We start from the raw sequence: 17,196 nt of genomic DNA, 5'->3' as shown, positions 1-17,196 counted from the left end.
TTGGGGATTTTTTTTCAGCTCATGAAACATGGGACCAACACTTTACAAATCAAATCAAATCAAATTTGATTGGTCATATAGACATATTTAGCAGATGTTATTGCGGGTGTAGTGAAATGATTGTGTTCCTAGCTCTAACAGTGCAGTAATATCTAACAATTCAACAATACACACAAATCTAAAGTAACAATAATGGAATTAAGAAATATATAAACATTTGGACGAGCAATGTCAGAGTGGCATTGACAAGAATACAGTAGAATAGAATACAGTATATACATATGAAATTAGTAAAGCATTATGTCAACATAATTAAAGTCACTAGTGTTCCATTATTAAAGTGACTAGTGTTCCATTATTAAAGTGACTAGTGTTCCATTATTAAAGTGACTAGGGTTCCATTATTAAAGTGACTAGTGTTCCATTATTAAAGTGACTAGGGTTCCATTATTAGAGTGACTAGTGATTCCATTATTAAAGTGACTAGTGTTCCATTATTAAAGTGACTAGGGTTCCATTATTAAAGTGACTAGTGTTCCCTTATTAAAGTGACTAGTGTTCCCTTATTAAAGTGACTAGTGTTCCCTTATTAAAGTGACTAGTGTTCCATTATTAAAGTGACCAGTCATTCCATGGCTTACATGTTGCGTTTATAATTTTGTTCAGTCAGGTTTGTTTGTATTAGGTCTCTTCTCGGGAAATTTAGCCTACTAATTGATCGTCAGGGTGTCAGTCGAGATGGAAAGTCCTAAAAGGTCCAGGAGAGCCGACTAAATTACATGATACTTTATGATGCTTTATGGCGACATCTCCTGGTCAACATCCATACTGCTCGTATTCTACTCTAGTATACTTCCATACAGTTCAAAGCCCGCTCTGACGAACACACACACATACACTGACCACCAACCTATAACGATGCCTCCTCATGAAACGATATGCTTTTCTGTTGTTGGCGTCGGCGTCCCGTACTGGACTTAATATTTTCATGAAATTGTAGGCCTAATCCATAAGCAGTCCAAATACATTCCATTGACTAATGTGAAACTCCAAAGCACAATAACAATCTTGTAGGAACAAAGAAACATTTCATATTTGTCAATGTACTACATACACATTTGTACATTTTTATTTCTGATTAATATGGATTATTTTGATTGATGTAACTTCCAGCTACGAAGTATAAACAGCAGTAACTCTCATTCTGTGTGTGTACTTCTCGCGGGACTCATGTGAGAACTAATGCGAGCGGAAGTACAATGAGAGTCTCTTTTCCGCCGGTCATAGAGGAGTAATCGGCAGGGTAAGAATTCCTTGTTGACATTTTCACCAAAGTTATCAACATCCATCCTATGTTATACACTTTTGTTGGTCCCAAAAAGTACTCGTAAAGTCAGGTACCGCTCATATATTTCTATAGTGATCACTATTGGAGCCACATTTTATATTGATTGCTAAATCAAACGTATTGTAATCTTCATCCCTCGACCAGTGCTGGCTTGCTAGCTACCCGTTAAACCCCAGAGGATGGCAGACAGGCTACGAATTGAATTGGGCCTGAACATTCATTTCACGATATGTTTTCATAGTGTCTCATATTTTAGCGAACCCCATGGCATTGAAATGTGTAGTTTGTATCTCTCTAACACTGAAGTGCACTGCGCTTGACAAGCATCAAACATAGCATTCGCAACCTTGCTAGGTAGCTATCTGTGTACCCATGCCATGTTGAAAGCATGGATGTGACGCGTACATAGCAGCTCATAGATTTTTGTGTGAACTTGTAGGTGGTGGTCTATGATTATCTCTGAACTGTTAAACGTTATTTATGCAGTTGTTGGGTGGATAGCTTGTCTAGCTAGCTAAATGTTGTAACTATTGACATGAGATCCTGAAAATGACTAGCTACCGTTACCCAGCCAACGTTAGCTATATAGCTAACTAGCTTCACCTTAACAACAGTATATTACTTGAGGTGCTCGCTAATAAGGCTCTTGGCTTTGTTGCTTTGTTTTGTACATTAGCTATGCAGTTGTGTTGGTTTGTTACTGGTAACAAACACATGTTGCCTAGACAAATGATTGACATGTAGCAAGTTGTGATTGATCTGTCGGGCCATCCTACCGCTCTAGTCTGAATGTTGTCTAATGTGTTTGCCCTACAGTCATCAACATGAAGCTGAATCCATTTGTGACATCCTCGCGGCGTAAGAACCGCAAGAGGCACTTCAATGCACCCTCACACATCCGGAGGAAGATCATGTCCTCCCCCCTCTCCAAGGAGCTCCGTCAGAAGTACAATGCGAGGTCCATGCCCATCCGCAAGGATGACGAGGTCCAGGTAAAGACCCCAGAACCACATAGTTTGACCAGACTTGATACTAATTATCAGGTTGCCTTACTAGTTGTTACTAACATGCGTGAGGAACTACATAAAACTCCAGCCCTGTAATTACAGGTCAGTCCAGAACTAACACTTGATTTCAGACCAATTCAAATTAAAGTTAAGATTTTGGTCACGTGGTTATTAATGATATTTTCCATGTTTGTGCTGTGCAGGTTGTCCGTGGCCACTACAAAGGTCAGCAGATTGGCAAGGTAGTGCAGGTCTACAGGAAGAAGTACGTCATCTACATTGAGCGCGTGCAGAGAGAGAAGGCCAACGGCACCACCGTGCACGTCGGCATCCACCCCAGCAAGGTGAGGCACTAGCATCTACCTGTAGTCACACACCTGTACCTTTTGATGCATACATGTGTATAGATGTATTATACATTGTTGATAATGATTGTTTTAGTGTCTCAACTAAATTTGAGTGGTCCACGATGGTTTTTCAAAAATCACTATTTTCTGTTGTTGTGGAGTGACACACACACAAAAAACCTGGCTTTAACACCATAAAGAACTACCATTCTCAGCAGCTACCTGTTGGTGTTGCATACCTGTAGGAATTTCTAAATGCATGCAGGTTTATCAGTGTGTCCAAGCTCAGTGGTCACCACACCTGGGTCATGTTCACCTAGACAGACTGTCCACCCAACAAAATTGCATATTTCTGTTGGACAAGCCATGGTGTTTTTCTTATTGATTTTCTCCAATGCGCTTTGACACGGTGTGGAATAAAGGAACGTTTACTTGAGAAAATGTAAATGTTTCTGTAGGGTGCCTGGGTAAACTGAGCCAATGTACAGTTATTTTCCATTCACCACTTGTTTCAGCCTTCAGATGTCATGGCAATGGATGTTTTCCTGTTATGAAGGAAGATTAGTTGACTGTAGTCAGCCTTACTGTAAGTCACTGGACATTTTGACTGATTTGAACATGTCATATGGCAGCAGGCACCTCATGTATGCTTTGTACTGGGGAAGAAACATTGACTACCAGCTAGTACTCCGCTTAGTGCAGTTACCTGACATGTAAGCTTAGGATCAATGTTAAAATGTGAGACTAGCCTTGGTTACTGATTTTTGGTGGTCAATACATTCCTACTTGGCTCCAGTCGGTCTTGGACATCGGTGATATTACTTGTAGTAACACATTTGATATAGTTCCCCCCAGTCTTGTGTCGAATTTGAGGGCTCTTCTCGTTTGTCTAATATAATGGCTCTCCGTGTTATGTCTGGGCATGGATTTGTCATTTCTGATTGGGATTGCAGATAAAGTCCACTGTTTTGTAGAAACTCACAATTTAGCTTCTAAAGCCTAGCCAACTTCTGGTGTAGCTAGACTAGTATTGTGGCAGAGATGTTTCTCCATGGCGTAGCTATACTAGTATTGTGGCAGAGATGTTTCTCCATGGCGTAGCTATACTAGTATTGTGGCTGAGATGTTTCTCCATGGCGTAGCTATACTAGTATTGTGGCTGAGATGTTTCTCCATGGCGTAGCTATACTAGTATTGTGGCTGAGATGTTTCTCCATGGCGTAGCTATACTAGTATTGTGGCTGAGATGTTTCTCCATGGCGTAGCTAGACTAGTATTGTGGCAGAGAAGTGTTTCATCGTGAAGAGGAAATCAGTTTGGGTTACAGGAATCATTTTTTTCACCACACTGTTTATATTGAAGTTGACCTAGAACCAATCCTCCTCCTGCTCTAAATGATTGTGCCAATCACATCTCTCTTTTCCCTCTTCCCTCCCAGGTTGTGATCACCAGGCTAAAGCTGGACAAGGATCGCAAGAAGATCCTGGAGCGTAAGGCCAAGTCCCGCGCTGACGGAAAGGAGAAGGGCAAATACAAGGAGGAAACCATTGAGAAGATGGCAGAGTGAAAATGTATTGTTTACAATAAACTGTTGTAAAAATCTATTTCATTGTCGTACATGGTTTTATCACAGTAAAGTGCTGCACGTATGGGGATGTTTTTGTTTTGCCTAATACTCTGGTTTCACCTGGTGGAACCAGCCTAATCGCATGATGGTTCACGTTCAAAACACATTTTATTGGTCACATACACATGGTTAGCAGATGTTATTGCGAGTGTAGCAAAATGCTTGTGCTTCTAGTTCTAACAGTGCAGCACTATCTAACGTACTCTAACAATTCCACAACTACCTAATACACATTCTACAGTCGTGGCCAAAGGTTTTGAGAATGACACAAATATTAATTTCCTCAAAGTTTGCTGCTTCAGTGTCTAGATATTTTTGTCAGGTGTTACTATGGAATACTGAAGTATAATTACAAGCATTTCAGAAGTGTCCAAGGCTTTTATTGACAATTACATGAAGTTGATGCAAAGAGGCAATATTTGTAGTGTTGACCCTTCATTTTCAAGACCTCTGATGGCAGCCCATTCTTGCATAATCAATGCTTGGAGTTTGTCAGAAATTGTGGGTTTTTGTTTGTCCACCCGCCTCTTGAGGATTGACCACAAGTTGTCAATGGGATTAAGGTCTGGGGAGTTTCCTGGCCATGGACCCAAAATATCGATGTTTTGTTCCCCGAGCCACTTAGGTATCCCTTTTGCCTTATGGAAAGGTGCTCTATCATGCTAGAAAATGCATTGTTGGTCACCAAACTGTTCCTGGATGGTTGGGAGAAGTTGCTCTCAGAGGATGTGTTGGTACCATTCTTTATTCATGGCTGTGTTCTTAGGCAAAATTGTGAGTAAGCCCACTCCCTTGGCTGAGAAGCAACCCCACACATGAATGGTCTCAGGATGCTTTACTGTTGGCATGACACAGGACTGATGGTAGCGCTCACCTTGTCTTCTCCGGACAAGCGTTTTTTCCGGATGCCCCAAACAATCGGAAAGGGGATTCATCAGAGAAAATGACTGCCCCAGTCCTCAGCAGTCCAATCCCTGTACTTTTTGTAGAATATCAGTCTATCCCTGATGTTTTTCCGTGAGAGAAGTGGCTTCTTTGCTGCCCTTCTTGACACCAGGCCATCATCCAAAAGTCTTCGCCTCACTGTGCGTGCAGATGCACTTACACCTGCCTGCTGCCATTCCTGAGCAAGCTTTGTACTGGTGGTGCCCCGATCCCGCACCTTTAGGAGTCGGTCCTGGCGCTTGCTGGACTTTCTTGGGCGCCCTGAAGCCTTCTTCACAACAATTGAACTGCTTTCCTTGAAGTTCTTGATAATCTGATAAATGGTTGATTTAGGTGCAATATCCTTGCCTGTGAAGCCCTTTTTGTGAAAAGCAATGATGACGGCACGTGTTCCCTTGCAGGTAACCACGGTTAACAGAGGAAGAACAATGGTTCCAAGCACCACCCTCTTTTGAAGCTTCCAGTCTGTTATTCGAACTCAATCAGCATAACAGAGTGATCTCCAGCCTTGTTCTCGTCAACACTCACACCTGTGTTAACGAGAGAATCACTGACATGATGTCAGCTGGTCCTTTTGTGGCAGGGCTGAAATGCAGTGGAATTTTTTTGTGTGATTCAGTTCATTTGCATGGCAAAGAGGGACTTTGCATTTAATTGCAATTCATCTGATCACTCTTCATAACATTCTGGAGTATATGCAAATTGCCTTCATACAAACGGAGGCAGCAGACTTTGTGAAAATTAATATTTGTGTCATTCTCAGCTTTTGCTCACGACTGTACATCGACCAACTGTATTTCTCCGGGATGGATTACATCTGAATAGGTATGGTACAAGCATTCCCTCCTCAAACCTGGCTCTCACTATAGCCTCAAACAGGGCATGTGAGAATTGACGATATATTGCCATGGGGGTTGATACTCGGAACAATTCCTCATCACACTATACTCACTGCCCTCCCCCACAGCATTAAATAGGTCTACAGGTGCTGCTAACATGGATGAAACTTTTGATGGACTTTATGTTATTGTTACACTACTGTCAAGGTACCGTGTTGCCACTTCCTCGTACAGGCAGAGGGGTATTGTTAGAAGTAATCTCGTCTCCATCCAACTCAGGCCTGTCAGTTGTTACACGAGGAAGCGTCGCTCATCTAATATTACCTTGAATGCTCCATCTGATATGAGCTCTCGAAATGGTGGCCTAGGAATTATTCATTTGAATGCTAGAAGCTTGATCCAAAAGATAGATTTTATTGAAATACTGGTCTCACAATTACATGCTGACATATTGATTATATCTGAATCCTGGCTCTGTGTCTCTGTTCCAGACTCAGATGTTCTGTTAGCTGGGTATAATGTCTACAGAGCAGACAGAGTGGGTAGAGGTGGAGGTATTGCCATATATGTTAAATGCAACCTAGATGTCACTGTCCATTTTAACTTCTGTTCCGAAACAGTATGAATGCTTAGTTCTAAATGTGGTCTTTGGTCATAATGCACTATTAACGCTAGCGGGAGTTTATCGCTCACCCTCAGCTCCGGTATCTGCTCTATGCAAATTGTTTGAGTTAATGTCTAATTATGCAAACTCTGAATTATTGATTATCGGAGATCTCAATCTGGACTGGCTGATGCCAGCATCGTTTAAATGAAGACATTTGTAACGAACTAAATCTTACTCAACTAATAACTATACCTATCCGTCCTAATCCAAAAGACCCCAAAAATCTACATTAATAGACCTTATCTTTACAAATACACCACAAATATATAGTTAGTGGGTTATTTGCTAATGACATCAGTGATCAGTGCACTATTGCATGTATCAGAGATACTAGGCTAAAAACCCTGACCCCCGTACAATTCTAAAGAGAAACTATAAACACTTCTCAGAGCAAGCCTTTATCCATGACCTTTTATTATTCCGAGTTTTTATCCGTAAACTGCATAATGGACCCAGTTTTAGCGTTCTCTTTCTTTTCACCAATTTTTACCTTCATGGCTGATAAACACACCCCGTTAAAGCGACTTGGGGTTAAAAAAATCGAACTAATCCTTCGTTCTCCTGTGATTTGAAAATCATTTTTCTGCAAAAGAATCAAGCATGAGCCTTGGCGAGGAAAACTGGTGAAACAGCTGATTGGCTGTGTAACTGATGTGAAATGGCTAGTTAGTTAGCGGTGGTGCGCGCTAATAGCGTTTCAGTCGGTGACGTCACTTTTTCTGAGACCTGAAGTAGTTGTTCCCCTTGCGTTGCAAAGGCCGCGGCTTTTGTGGCGCGATGGGTAACGATGCTTCGTGGGTGTCAGTTGTTGATGTGTGCGATGGTCCCTGGTTCTAGCCCAGGTTGGGGCGAAGAGAGGGACGGAACCTACACTGTTACAACTGCTTTTAGGCAATTAAGAAATAAATGGACCGGGGGAATAAAAAAGGCAAAATCTAGGTATTTTGTTGATGCTATGATCCCGCTGAATTCTGGAAAACTGCTAACTCGCTTAAACGAGGAAACTCCTTGACTTCCCTGCCGAAGCAAATTACATCGGAATCTGGGATCATCAGTGACCTAACTGAAATTTGTGATGTTTTTAATAAACATTTTATTTCTGCTGGTTTTCTTTTTCAAAGAAAAAATGGCCAACCTGATCCTGACCGGTCTATTGTTTCAGTCCCTCGGTCTTCAGCTGATGTGGAAAACAGGAAGCCGGTTTTTAATTTTCAAAAAGTCACAGAAGATGAGGTCTTATCTGCACTATCTGCTATAGATTCTAAGAAATCATTAGGCGCTGACGATCTGGATCCATATTTACTCAAGTGTGCGGCACCTATTATTGCTGGTGCAGTGACGCATATCTTTAATCAAACATTTGTCATAGGAAAGATTCCTAAATCTTTGAAAACAGCTTTGTTTTATACCACTCCTCAAGGGAGGTGATGGTAGTGAATTTTTTTAACTGTTAACAATACTCTTTCTAGTAATCAATCTGGCTTCAGACCTAAACACAGTACTATTATGGCCACTGTACATGTTGTAAATTATATTGCTAATGCCCAAGATAATAGAAAGCACTGTGCTGCCTTGTTCATAGATTTGTCTAAAGTTTTTGACACTGTAGACCCTGCAATACTTTTGTGTAAGCTGTCGTCAATAGGACTGGGATTGGATGCCTGTCATTGGTTGCATGACTATCTAAAGGATAGAAATCAGGCTGTTGGAGTCGACGGCATCCAGTCGGAGCCATTGGAGTTGGTTAAAGGGGTCCCACAAGGTTCTATACTTGGTCCATTACTGTTCACTCTCTACATAAACAATATCGGTGATGAGATAAGAAAGTGTCAAATTAATTTATATGCTGATGACACTATCATGTACTCTATCACTTCAACGGCTGACCAAGCATTATCACTATTGTAGACAGGTTTTAAGATATTACAAGGGTCTTTTATACAGCTAAAACATGTTTTAAATGCAAAGAAAACACATTTTAGGATTTTTAATAGGTTCAAAAAGTTGGTTGAAAATACACTTGCACTTACAAGCTTCGATGGTTGTCAATTAATCAGGTCTCTGCATATAAATACTTAGGGATATGGTTGGATGATAAACTGTCTTTTAAAATGCATATTGACGAACTTTGTAAATGGCTAAAAATGAAGCTAGGTTTCCTCTATAGAAACAGGACATGTTTGTCCTCTACAAATAGAAGACAAATTGTGCAAGCTACTTTTATGCCTGTTATAGATAATGTGGATATTATCAACATGCATGCTACGGCATCCACAATAAATCTCTGGATGCTACTTATCATTGCGCACTTAGGTTTATTACGGGTGCTAGCTACAGAACTCACCACTGTGTTTTATATCAAAATGTGGGTTGGACTTCGGTGTCCATGAGACGAGAACAACATGCTCTCGTGTTTGTCTCTAAAGCACTTCTGAATAAACTACCTTCTCATTTATCATCACTCATCAATATTATAATTCCTAACACCAGGTCTCAAGCATGGATTACACTTGAGGCCCATGTGATTTCCACAGAGTTGGGTATGGACTGCCTTTTCCTGTTACGCTCCTTGCTTATGGAAGTTATCTGTGATCGATTTGTTTTGTCTTGTGTAGTTTCTTAATCATTGTACCTAAACTGTATGTGTAAACATGTACACGCAGGGCCCAGCTGTAAAAGAGACCTTGGTCTCAGTCTGTGTTCCTTATATATATATATATATATATATACACACACACATCTAAGTAAAGGAATAAGAATATATACATATGGATGAGCAATGACATAGGCAAGATGCAATAGATGGTATAAAATACAGTATATACATATGAGATGAGTGATGCAAGACATGTAAACATTAAAGTGGCATTATTAAAGTGACTAGTGATCCATTTATTAAAGTGGCCAATGATTTCAAGTCTGTATCTAGGCAGCAGCCTCTGTGTTAGTAATGGCTGTTTAACAGTGTGATGGCCTTGAGATAGAAGCTGTTTTTCAGTCTCTCGGTACCAGCTTTGATGCACCTGTACTGACCTCGCCTTCTGGATGGTAACGGGGTGAACAGGCAGTGGCTCGGGTGGTTGTTGTCCTTGATTATATTTTTTGGCCTTCCTGTGACATCGGGTGCTGTAGGTGTCCTGGAAGGCTTTTTGTTATTACATAAATGCTTCAAAATTCACAAAAAGTGCCTTTAGCCGATGAAGATGATTTTATACAACAAAAGGTATAAGATATCTATATTTTGGCCATTTATCCAAAAACTCCATTAATTTCCCCATTGGATAAATTTTTCAAGGATCAGTTTATGAACAACTTTTGGCACCATTACCCCACAGAACAATGAGAGAGATATTTCACTGGATGTATGAAGCAAATATGGTAGTGAGAGGAAGCACACTGGCGGGCAGTGGGAGAAGCTGGAACGAGATGGATTTTGGCCTACATTTAGCACATTTTCTAATCGACTAAACATTTGATCTCAATACAGTTTGCTGTTCCCAAAAATATAATCTGTTATGAACAGAGTGGACTACGTTTTGTAAACTTTCGCCTTTGCTAAAGTTGTAAAAAATCGCGTTGTTTAGGAGTAAAAAATCGAGTTGAGTTAATGCACACGCGCATTTCACATGCATGCTAGAACGGACCAATAGGATATCGCAAGCTCGTGCTTGGCTCTGCCCACCCGCTTGCTTGTTCTGCCCACTATGACTCATCTGTTCCCATTGGAAGACCACAGCCTGTCGTTATCTTGTTTTAGTTATAAAAAATCTTTGACTACCAGCCCAGTTTATTGTGACGACGTCATGTGATCCATACTTCCTAGTCTGGTAGCAGTTCGCTACTTCGAGGTTGTGTAGCCTTGTCAAGCGCATAAGTTTACTTTGTCTACTTTTAAAACTCTATAACCAAAGACAGACATGGCGGAGCTTAGTTTTGTAATTCCTATGTCGGTAATGACTCTGTTTTGGGGGATTATTGGTGGAGTTGTGCCGTGGTTTGTCCCCAAGGGACCGAACAGAGGGTGAGTAACTAACATGATAGAAAAAAACAATATCTTGCTAACTATAAAAGTTTGCAAACAAAGGACATACTTCATGCTAGACCTCAAATGTCTCTTGTATTCATATACGTGGAAAATGTGAAACCTATTTTATGTGTATGCGTCCAATAACTTTTTATTTGCTTTTGACTAAGCTGCTAAATTATCATACTTTTTGGCAGCTGGTGCTTTTGTCAACAATATTGCTCATCATGGCCAACAATAGCTGAGTTGATTTTAAAGTACTAATAAGCTTTAGTATTTGCCAAATGTAGTTTTGTTGGATAAAAATTGATGGAATATAGACGAATTAAGATGTAATTTTGGAACTTCCCCAGTCCATTTCTAGTTCTCGTCTGCTCTGTCACTTGCATGTGACTGAAGGGCGTCATTATGCCAACTATCTGCATGAAGTAGGCCTAGTAGTACGTCTGAGAGATGAGCACTTGCCATAATAAACCACAGATATAGGACTAACATTTGGTTTGTTTGGTGTACAAATCTATAGCCTAATGTCTTGGCCCAGTGCAATAATGCCTCTCTCTCCCCCTCCACAGAGTGATAGTTACCATGTTGGTGCTAACTGCTGTCTGCTGCTACCTGTTGTAAGTACAGTCCTCCAAGGAATGTAGTAGAATATTTAACAGTATCACTGAGGGCCCTTCTTATATTAATTTGTCTGTTGGTTGGAACAGGGCGCAGGCAGGCAACAGCAGGGGTGTATTCATTACGGAAACCCATTACCGTTGTAAGAATCAAACAGAGCAAATGAAACTGGGAGTGACCTACCTGAATTTGACCAATATATAAACTCTCTTTTGAGTTTTCCGTTTGGCGTAAATGGTTTTTGTTGCAAAACGTTTTGAAACAGAATCGGCGTAGTGATTACAGCCCAGTGTTGTGTGTTTTTAATCTTGCATCATGCATAAGTGTTGCTTTCATGAAAGTGTGAAACTGGACTATTGGCCTATATTTGGAGCTAGGGAAGTGTTAAGCATCTGTCCCACATACAGACACAGAGAGGGAACACCATTCTCCCTTAGGTCATTTGCCATTAACATTGATTGGGCCAACTGCAGCTCGATTTCAATGTCCCAACATCAGTACATAATGATTACCAGTCATTAACAGATGTAGACATGCTCAAAGTTCATCACTTCGGTTTTTCCGATAGAGAAAATAAATCTATCCCTAGAGTACTGTTGGTCAATGATCCGAGAGTATGGTGTGGTCAATGATCCGAGAGTACGCCTATTGCTTGTTTTGTACGTAATCATTCCATTCAATATAACCTGGTAGTCCTGAGATGCCATTTAATTACATCGTTAATTATTTAGCTTCTGAAGTTGAGGCTAGCAGATAAAGCTGTGTCATGTTACTTTGCCATATGTACACCAGGGTGCAGTGCAGGCCACATAATGGGTATGATGTTCACGGCAGCAGAGGGAAGTATCTAGTGATAGGTTGTCTCCTTCAGTCTGCTGAGCACTTAGTTGGATTCCTCTATTATAGCTGACCCAGCTGTCATGTTCATCCATTACTATAGGGTAGAACAAGGTATCTTTATTCCTCATTTAGATCCCCAGCAGATGCCTTAGTGACTGCTATTCTTCCACAAAGAAAGCCATTAGACATAACAGAAGCCATGACAGACATATGTAGATGTGTAATTATTAGTATGTGTTGTATGTTTTCAGCTGGCTGATAGCGATCCTGGCCCAGCTCAACCCTCTGTTTGGACCAGCTCTAAAGAACGATACCATCTGGTACATGTACTACCACTGGCACTAGTCTACCAGTCCTCGGCCCCTCTCCTGCTACAGGTAAACCCACTGGCCCTAGTCTACCAGGCCTCGGCCCCTCTCCTGCTACAGGTAAACCCACTGGCCCTAGTCTACCAGGCCTCGGCCCCTCTCCTGCTACAGGTAAACCCACTGGCCCTAGTCTACCAGGCCTCGGCCCCTCTCCTGCTACAGGTAAACCCACTGGCCCTAGTCTACCAGGCCTCGGCCCCTCTCCTGCTACAGGTAAACCCACTGGCCCTAGTCTACCAGGCCTCGGCCCCTCTCCTGCTACAGGTAAACCCACTGGCCCTAGTCTACCAGGCCTCGGCCCCTCTCCTGCTACAGGTAAACCCACTGGCCCTAGTCTACCAGGCCTCGGCCCCTCTCCTGCTACAGGTAAACCCAGTGGCCCTAGTCTACCAGTCCTCGGCCCCTCTCCTGCTACAGGTAAACCCAGTGGCCCTAGTCTACCAGCCCTCGGCCCCTCTCCTGCTACAGGTAAACCCAGTGGCCCTAGTCTACCAGTCCTCGGCCCCTCTCCTGCTACAGGTAAACCCACTGGCCCCAGTCTACCAGTCCTCGGCCCCTCTCCTGCTACAGGTAAACCCACTGGCCCCAGTCTACCAGCCCTCGGCCCCTCTCCTGCTACAGGTAAACCCACTGGCCCTAGTCTACCAGGCCTCGCTCCTCTCCTGCTACAGGTAAACCCACTGGCCCCAGTCTACCAGCCCTCGCTCCTCTCCTGCTACAGGTAAACCCACTGGCCCCAGTCTACCAGCCCTCGCTCCTCTCCCGCTATAGGTAAACTGTCGGATGCCTCGGCTCCTTACGTCGTCTGTAAGTCTAAGGCAATTCAGCCTTTTAGCTGCAAATGTGTAGGCCACAAGATTAAATGAATCAATTAACAAATAAACCGCTCTCTGTCAATAGTAGTCTGTAGTTGTGGCTTCCGCTCCTTATCTATTTTAATCTGTACTTTTTATGAAAATGTCTCCTTTCCATCATCTGCACTGATCTGAAAGCAATGCCCAGATGGAAAAAGCAATACATAATTAACTTTGACCATAAACATTTTCTCTGTAGGAGAGGACCTGACTCACTGCTGTACACCAATGAAGCACTCAATCACCTCCTCACAAAGGGAACTGTTCTTGTAAATCTAAAGCCTTACCCAGCCTTTGACGCCCGACCTTAGAGAGTGTGGAGAGATGCCTGCAAAGGTGCTTCGTACAAACTGATCCCCAAAGGACTTTTCTGAAAATATCCTCTTTACTACTTTAAGAATGGAAGTATCAACCTTTTCTTTGATTTGTATGGTATGTTCTGTATATTGTGCTGTGACTTTTTTTGATTCTCTAATACTGATATATGATCTTGCCAAGGCATGGTACTAGTTACCCAAGCCCATTCGGTGTTGGGTTAAATGTGGAAGACACATTTCAGTTAAATACGTTCAGTTATACAACTGACTAGGTATCCCCCTTTGCCATTCATAGACGCTAACTAACTTTAGCGCCTATTGACTATACTAACTAATGGCCAGAGGAGCCCCGATGCTTGCTCTAAACATTAACAAGCATCGCGTGCGGTAAGGTTTTGGAAACATAGGAACGTATCTTTCATATCAGCTAGGAAAAAAATGTTAAATTACTACACTTTTTTTTTTTAATAGGGTAAGGGTTCCCAAACGGCCATATTTCCATTTTACAGCGTTTGTTTACGGAAGACAGAAGCGACTACCTGCTAATTCTCTTTCTGCGACTAAGAACACCTGCGTGTACACGGAAGACAGGCGCCACAAACGTGTCACTGTAAAATAACCGGTTGAAACCGCATTAAGTATATTTAGCATTTGCGAAATTTATTTTGATGTGGTATGAAAGTAGAGGGCTTTATGTTTCTAGAACCGTACCGCAATGAATAATCGATTCATACTGGTTCGCCTGCCGGAGCCAATTCGCCTCTAAACAATAACGTTAGGCTCCTTTTTATTGGACTATAGCTACCCCATATGTTAATGTGTTGCACGTAATGTGGCCTTTCTTTCATTCTATGTGTTTGTGATGGCTTTCATTCATTGTCCTTAGAAATTATAGGTATTAAACCAATCAATCCACCTATTGATTTACATGTTTTTTGCATTTTGTTAAACCGGTTCTTGTTGCTCAACACCAAAATACCCTCTTTGTTGTGTAAGTAAAGAGGTGCGCTCTTTTTACCAAGTGTTATTCCTTGCGGTTTGTTGTCGAGCATGGTGTCCTCTGTTGTCAACGTCCGAATATGCGAGCAAGAAATCATCAAACATGACTTGGAAGTAAAAGTGATCGATTCAGTAAGTTCTTGTTCTTTACGATATTGTATGTTGTTCTTATTGTGGAGAATAACCTTGTTTTCTGTCGCAGCTGTTTGGGCTCTTTATTCAGCATTGGCCACTGACCCATTTTGGTACAATGGCCGGGAGTTAGAATAGATTTTGACTCATCTTTTTGAAGTTGTGGATATATCACATAAAGATAAAATCTGACAAATGTATATTATCTCATTGAAATTAGGATGTCAATGATAGTACATGATCTCGCGTCAAGCTGACAAAGTTGATTGCCGAAGTGAAAACAAAACCTTAGGTTACGAACAGTGGTGGAAAAAGTAACGTTACCCAACTCATAATTGAGTACAAGTAAAGATACCTTAATAGAAAATTAATAAAGTAAAAGGCACCCAGTAAATTTCTACTTGAGTAAAAGTCTAAAAGTATCTGGTTTAAAATGTATCAAAAGGAAAAGTATAAATCATTTCAAAGTCCTTATATTAAGCAAATTTTCTTTTTCTTTTTTTTTACATTTTATTTACGGAAAGTCACGGGCACACCAACATTCAGACAATTTACCAACGAAGCATATGTGTTTAGTGAGTCTGCCAGATCAGAGGCAGTAGCGATGTCCAGGGAAGTTAGTTTGATAAGTGCGTGAATTGGGACTCTTTTCCTGTCCTGCTAAACATTCAAAATGTAACGAGTACTTTTGGGTGTCAGGGAAATGTACGGAGTAAAAAAGTACAATATTTTCTTAAGGAATGTAGTGAAGTAAATGCAGTCAAATATAAATGGTAAAGTACAGATACCACTTAAGTACTTTACACCTTTGGCTACGGATTCACATAAGAGACATAGTTAATCCTCCTGTCGCCAATACATCTCTCTCTGTGTGTATATATATATATATATATATGCTTCATTTCCTGTCCTTCAACTGCCTGGTGCAGATTTCACCTGTCCATATCTATCAGTGAAAAGGAGACTGAGCAAGCCTCTTTTGACTTGATATTCAACCCTTTCGCACATCAGGTATATTGAGCTGTATCCATCAGTGTTTGTAGGACACACCTGCGTGTTTGACAGCTGTGCAAATATTGGCAGTTATTTTAGTCTTAGTCACATTTTAGTCATTTCGGTCACTTTATTTGGATAGTATGACCAGCTGTTGAGCAAATCCAGACTATCTGTTGATAAGCAACTGCTTGCAAGGGTTAGGTGAAATAGTCTGTATAGCATCAGTAATATCTACAGATGGACTATCCAAATAAATCCAACTTTAAATGCTCAGACACCGGTAGGATTGGCAAACATTTGCCTGCCGACAGTACTTAAATAAAATCAAATTTTATTTGTCACATGCGCCAAACTCAACAGGTTACCATGAAATGCTTACCTTCAAGCCCTTAACCAACAATGCCGTTCAAGAAATAAACTAAAGTATAAAATTAAAAGTAACACAATAAAATAATGAGGCTATATACAGGGGGTACCGGTACCGAGTCAATGTGTGGGGGTACAGGTTAGTCAAGGTAATTTGTACATGTAGGTACTGGTAACGTGATAATAAAGAGCGAGTAGCAGCAGTGTAAAAACAAAGGGGGTTACCTACCACCTCTTGACTGCCGGCACTGTTCAATCTCTTTAGAGTTCACACAGCAAAGACCTTGGAAGTCAACCACTCAGCCTTGTTGAAACACTCCACCACAAGGTGGCAGTAGCGTTGTTCGAGTATGCATATCCGTGCATATTGCTTATGGTCTATATTCCAAGCTATCTGCGCTAACACAGATGGAGTAATACAAGTCTTTGGTGCTGATGTTGCTATTTAGTAGAAAACCCTTGTTACTAGCCAGATGGCCACAGCTAGATAACTAACTAGCAAGATAACAAAGAAACAATTTTATTCACTCTTCATAATCTCTTACTGCCAATGCCAACCCATAGACACATGTTTAGCTAGCTAGTTAATGTTAGCATATTCCAGATGGCCACAACTAGATACAGTGCCTTCAGGAAGTATTCACACCCCTTGACTTTTTCCACATTTTGGTGTTACAGCCTGAATTTAAAGTGGATTACGTTTATATTTAGTCTCTGATCTGCACATAATACCCCAGTGTCAACATGGAATTACGTTTTTAGAAATATTTACAAATGAATAAAAAATTATAAGCTGAAGTGTCGTGTCAATAAGTATTCAACTCCTTTGTTATGGCAAGCCTAAAGTTCAGGAGTAAAAATTTGCTTAACAAGTCAGATAAGTTGCATGGACTCACTCT

The 17,196-nt window shown here is 41.2% G+C and overlaps 2 protein-coding genes across 2 annotated transcripts; both read left to right on the top strand.

Moving 5' to 3' along the window:
- The first annotated feature begins 1,212 nt into the window (after window positions 1-1,212).
- On the top strand, window positions 1,213-4,306 carry LOC106612153 (60S ribosomal protein L26). The gene is made up of 4 exons (XM_014213079.1): window positions 1,213-1,303; window positions 2,165-2,340; window positions 2,559-2,699; window positions 4,141-4,306. Exons 2-4 carry the CDS (start codon window positions 2,173-2,175, stop codon window positions 4,267-4,269), a joined length of 438 nt encoding a protein of 145 aa, XP_014068554.1. The 5' UTR covers window positions 1,213-1,303; window positions 2,165-2,172; the 3' UTR covers window positions 4,270-4,306.
- A 6,223-nt stretch (window positions 4,307-10,529) lies between these two features.
- Window positions 10,530-14,727, top strand: LOC106612155 (V-type proton ATPase subunit e 1). Its single transcript, XM_014213081.2, has 4 exons — window positions 10,530-10,801; window positions 11,377-11,424; window positions 12,517-12,642; window positions 13,687-14,727. The coding sequence occupies exons 1-3, from the start codon at window positions 10,698-10,700 to the stop codon at window positions 12,608-12,610; spliced, it is 246 nt and encodes an 81-aa protein (XP_014068556.1). The 5' UTR covers window positions 10,530-10,697; the 3' UTR covers window positions 12,611-12,642; window positions 13,687-14,727.
- Window positions 14,728-17,196: the final 2,469 nt, after the last annotated feature.

Source organism: Salmo salar, chromosome ssa09 (assembly GCF_905237065.1).
Source record: "Salmo salar chromosome ssa09, Ssal_v3.1, whole genome shotgun sequence".
In the NCBI taxonomy this organism is placed as follows: Eukaryota; Metazoa; Chordata; class Actinopteri; order Salmoniformes; family Salmonidae; genus Salmo; species Salmo salar.
The sequence above is the reverse complement of the archived record's forward strand: the minus strand, read 5'-3'. Positions and strand labels throughout refer to the sequence as shown.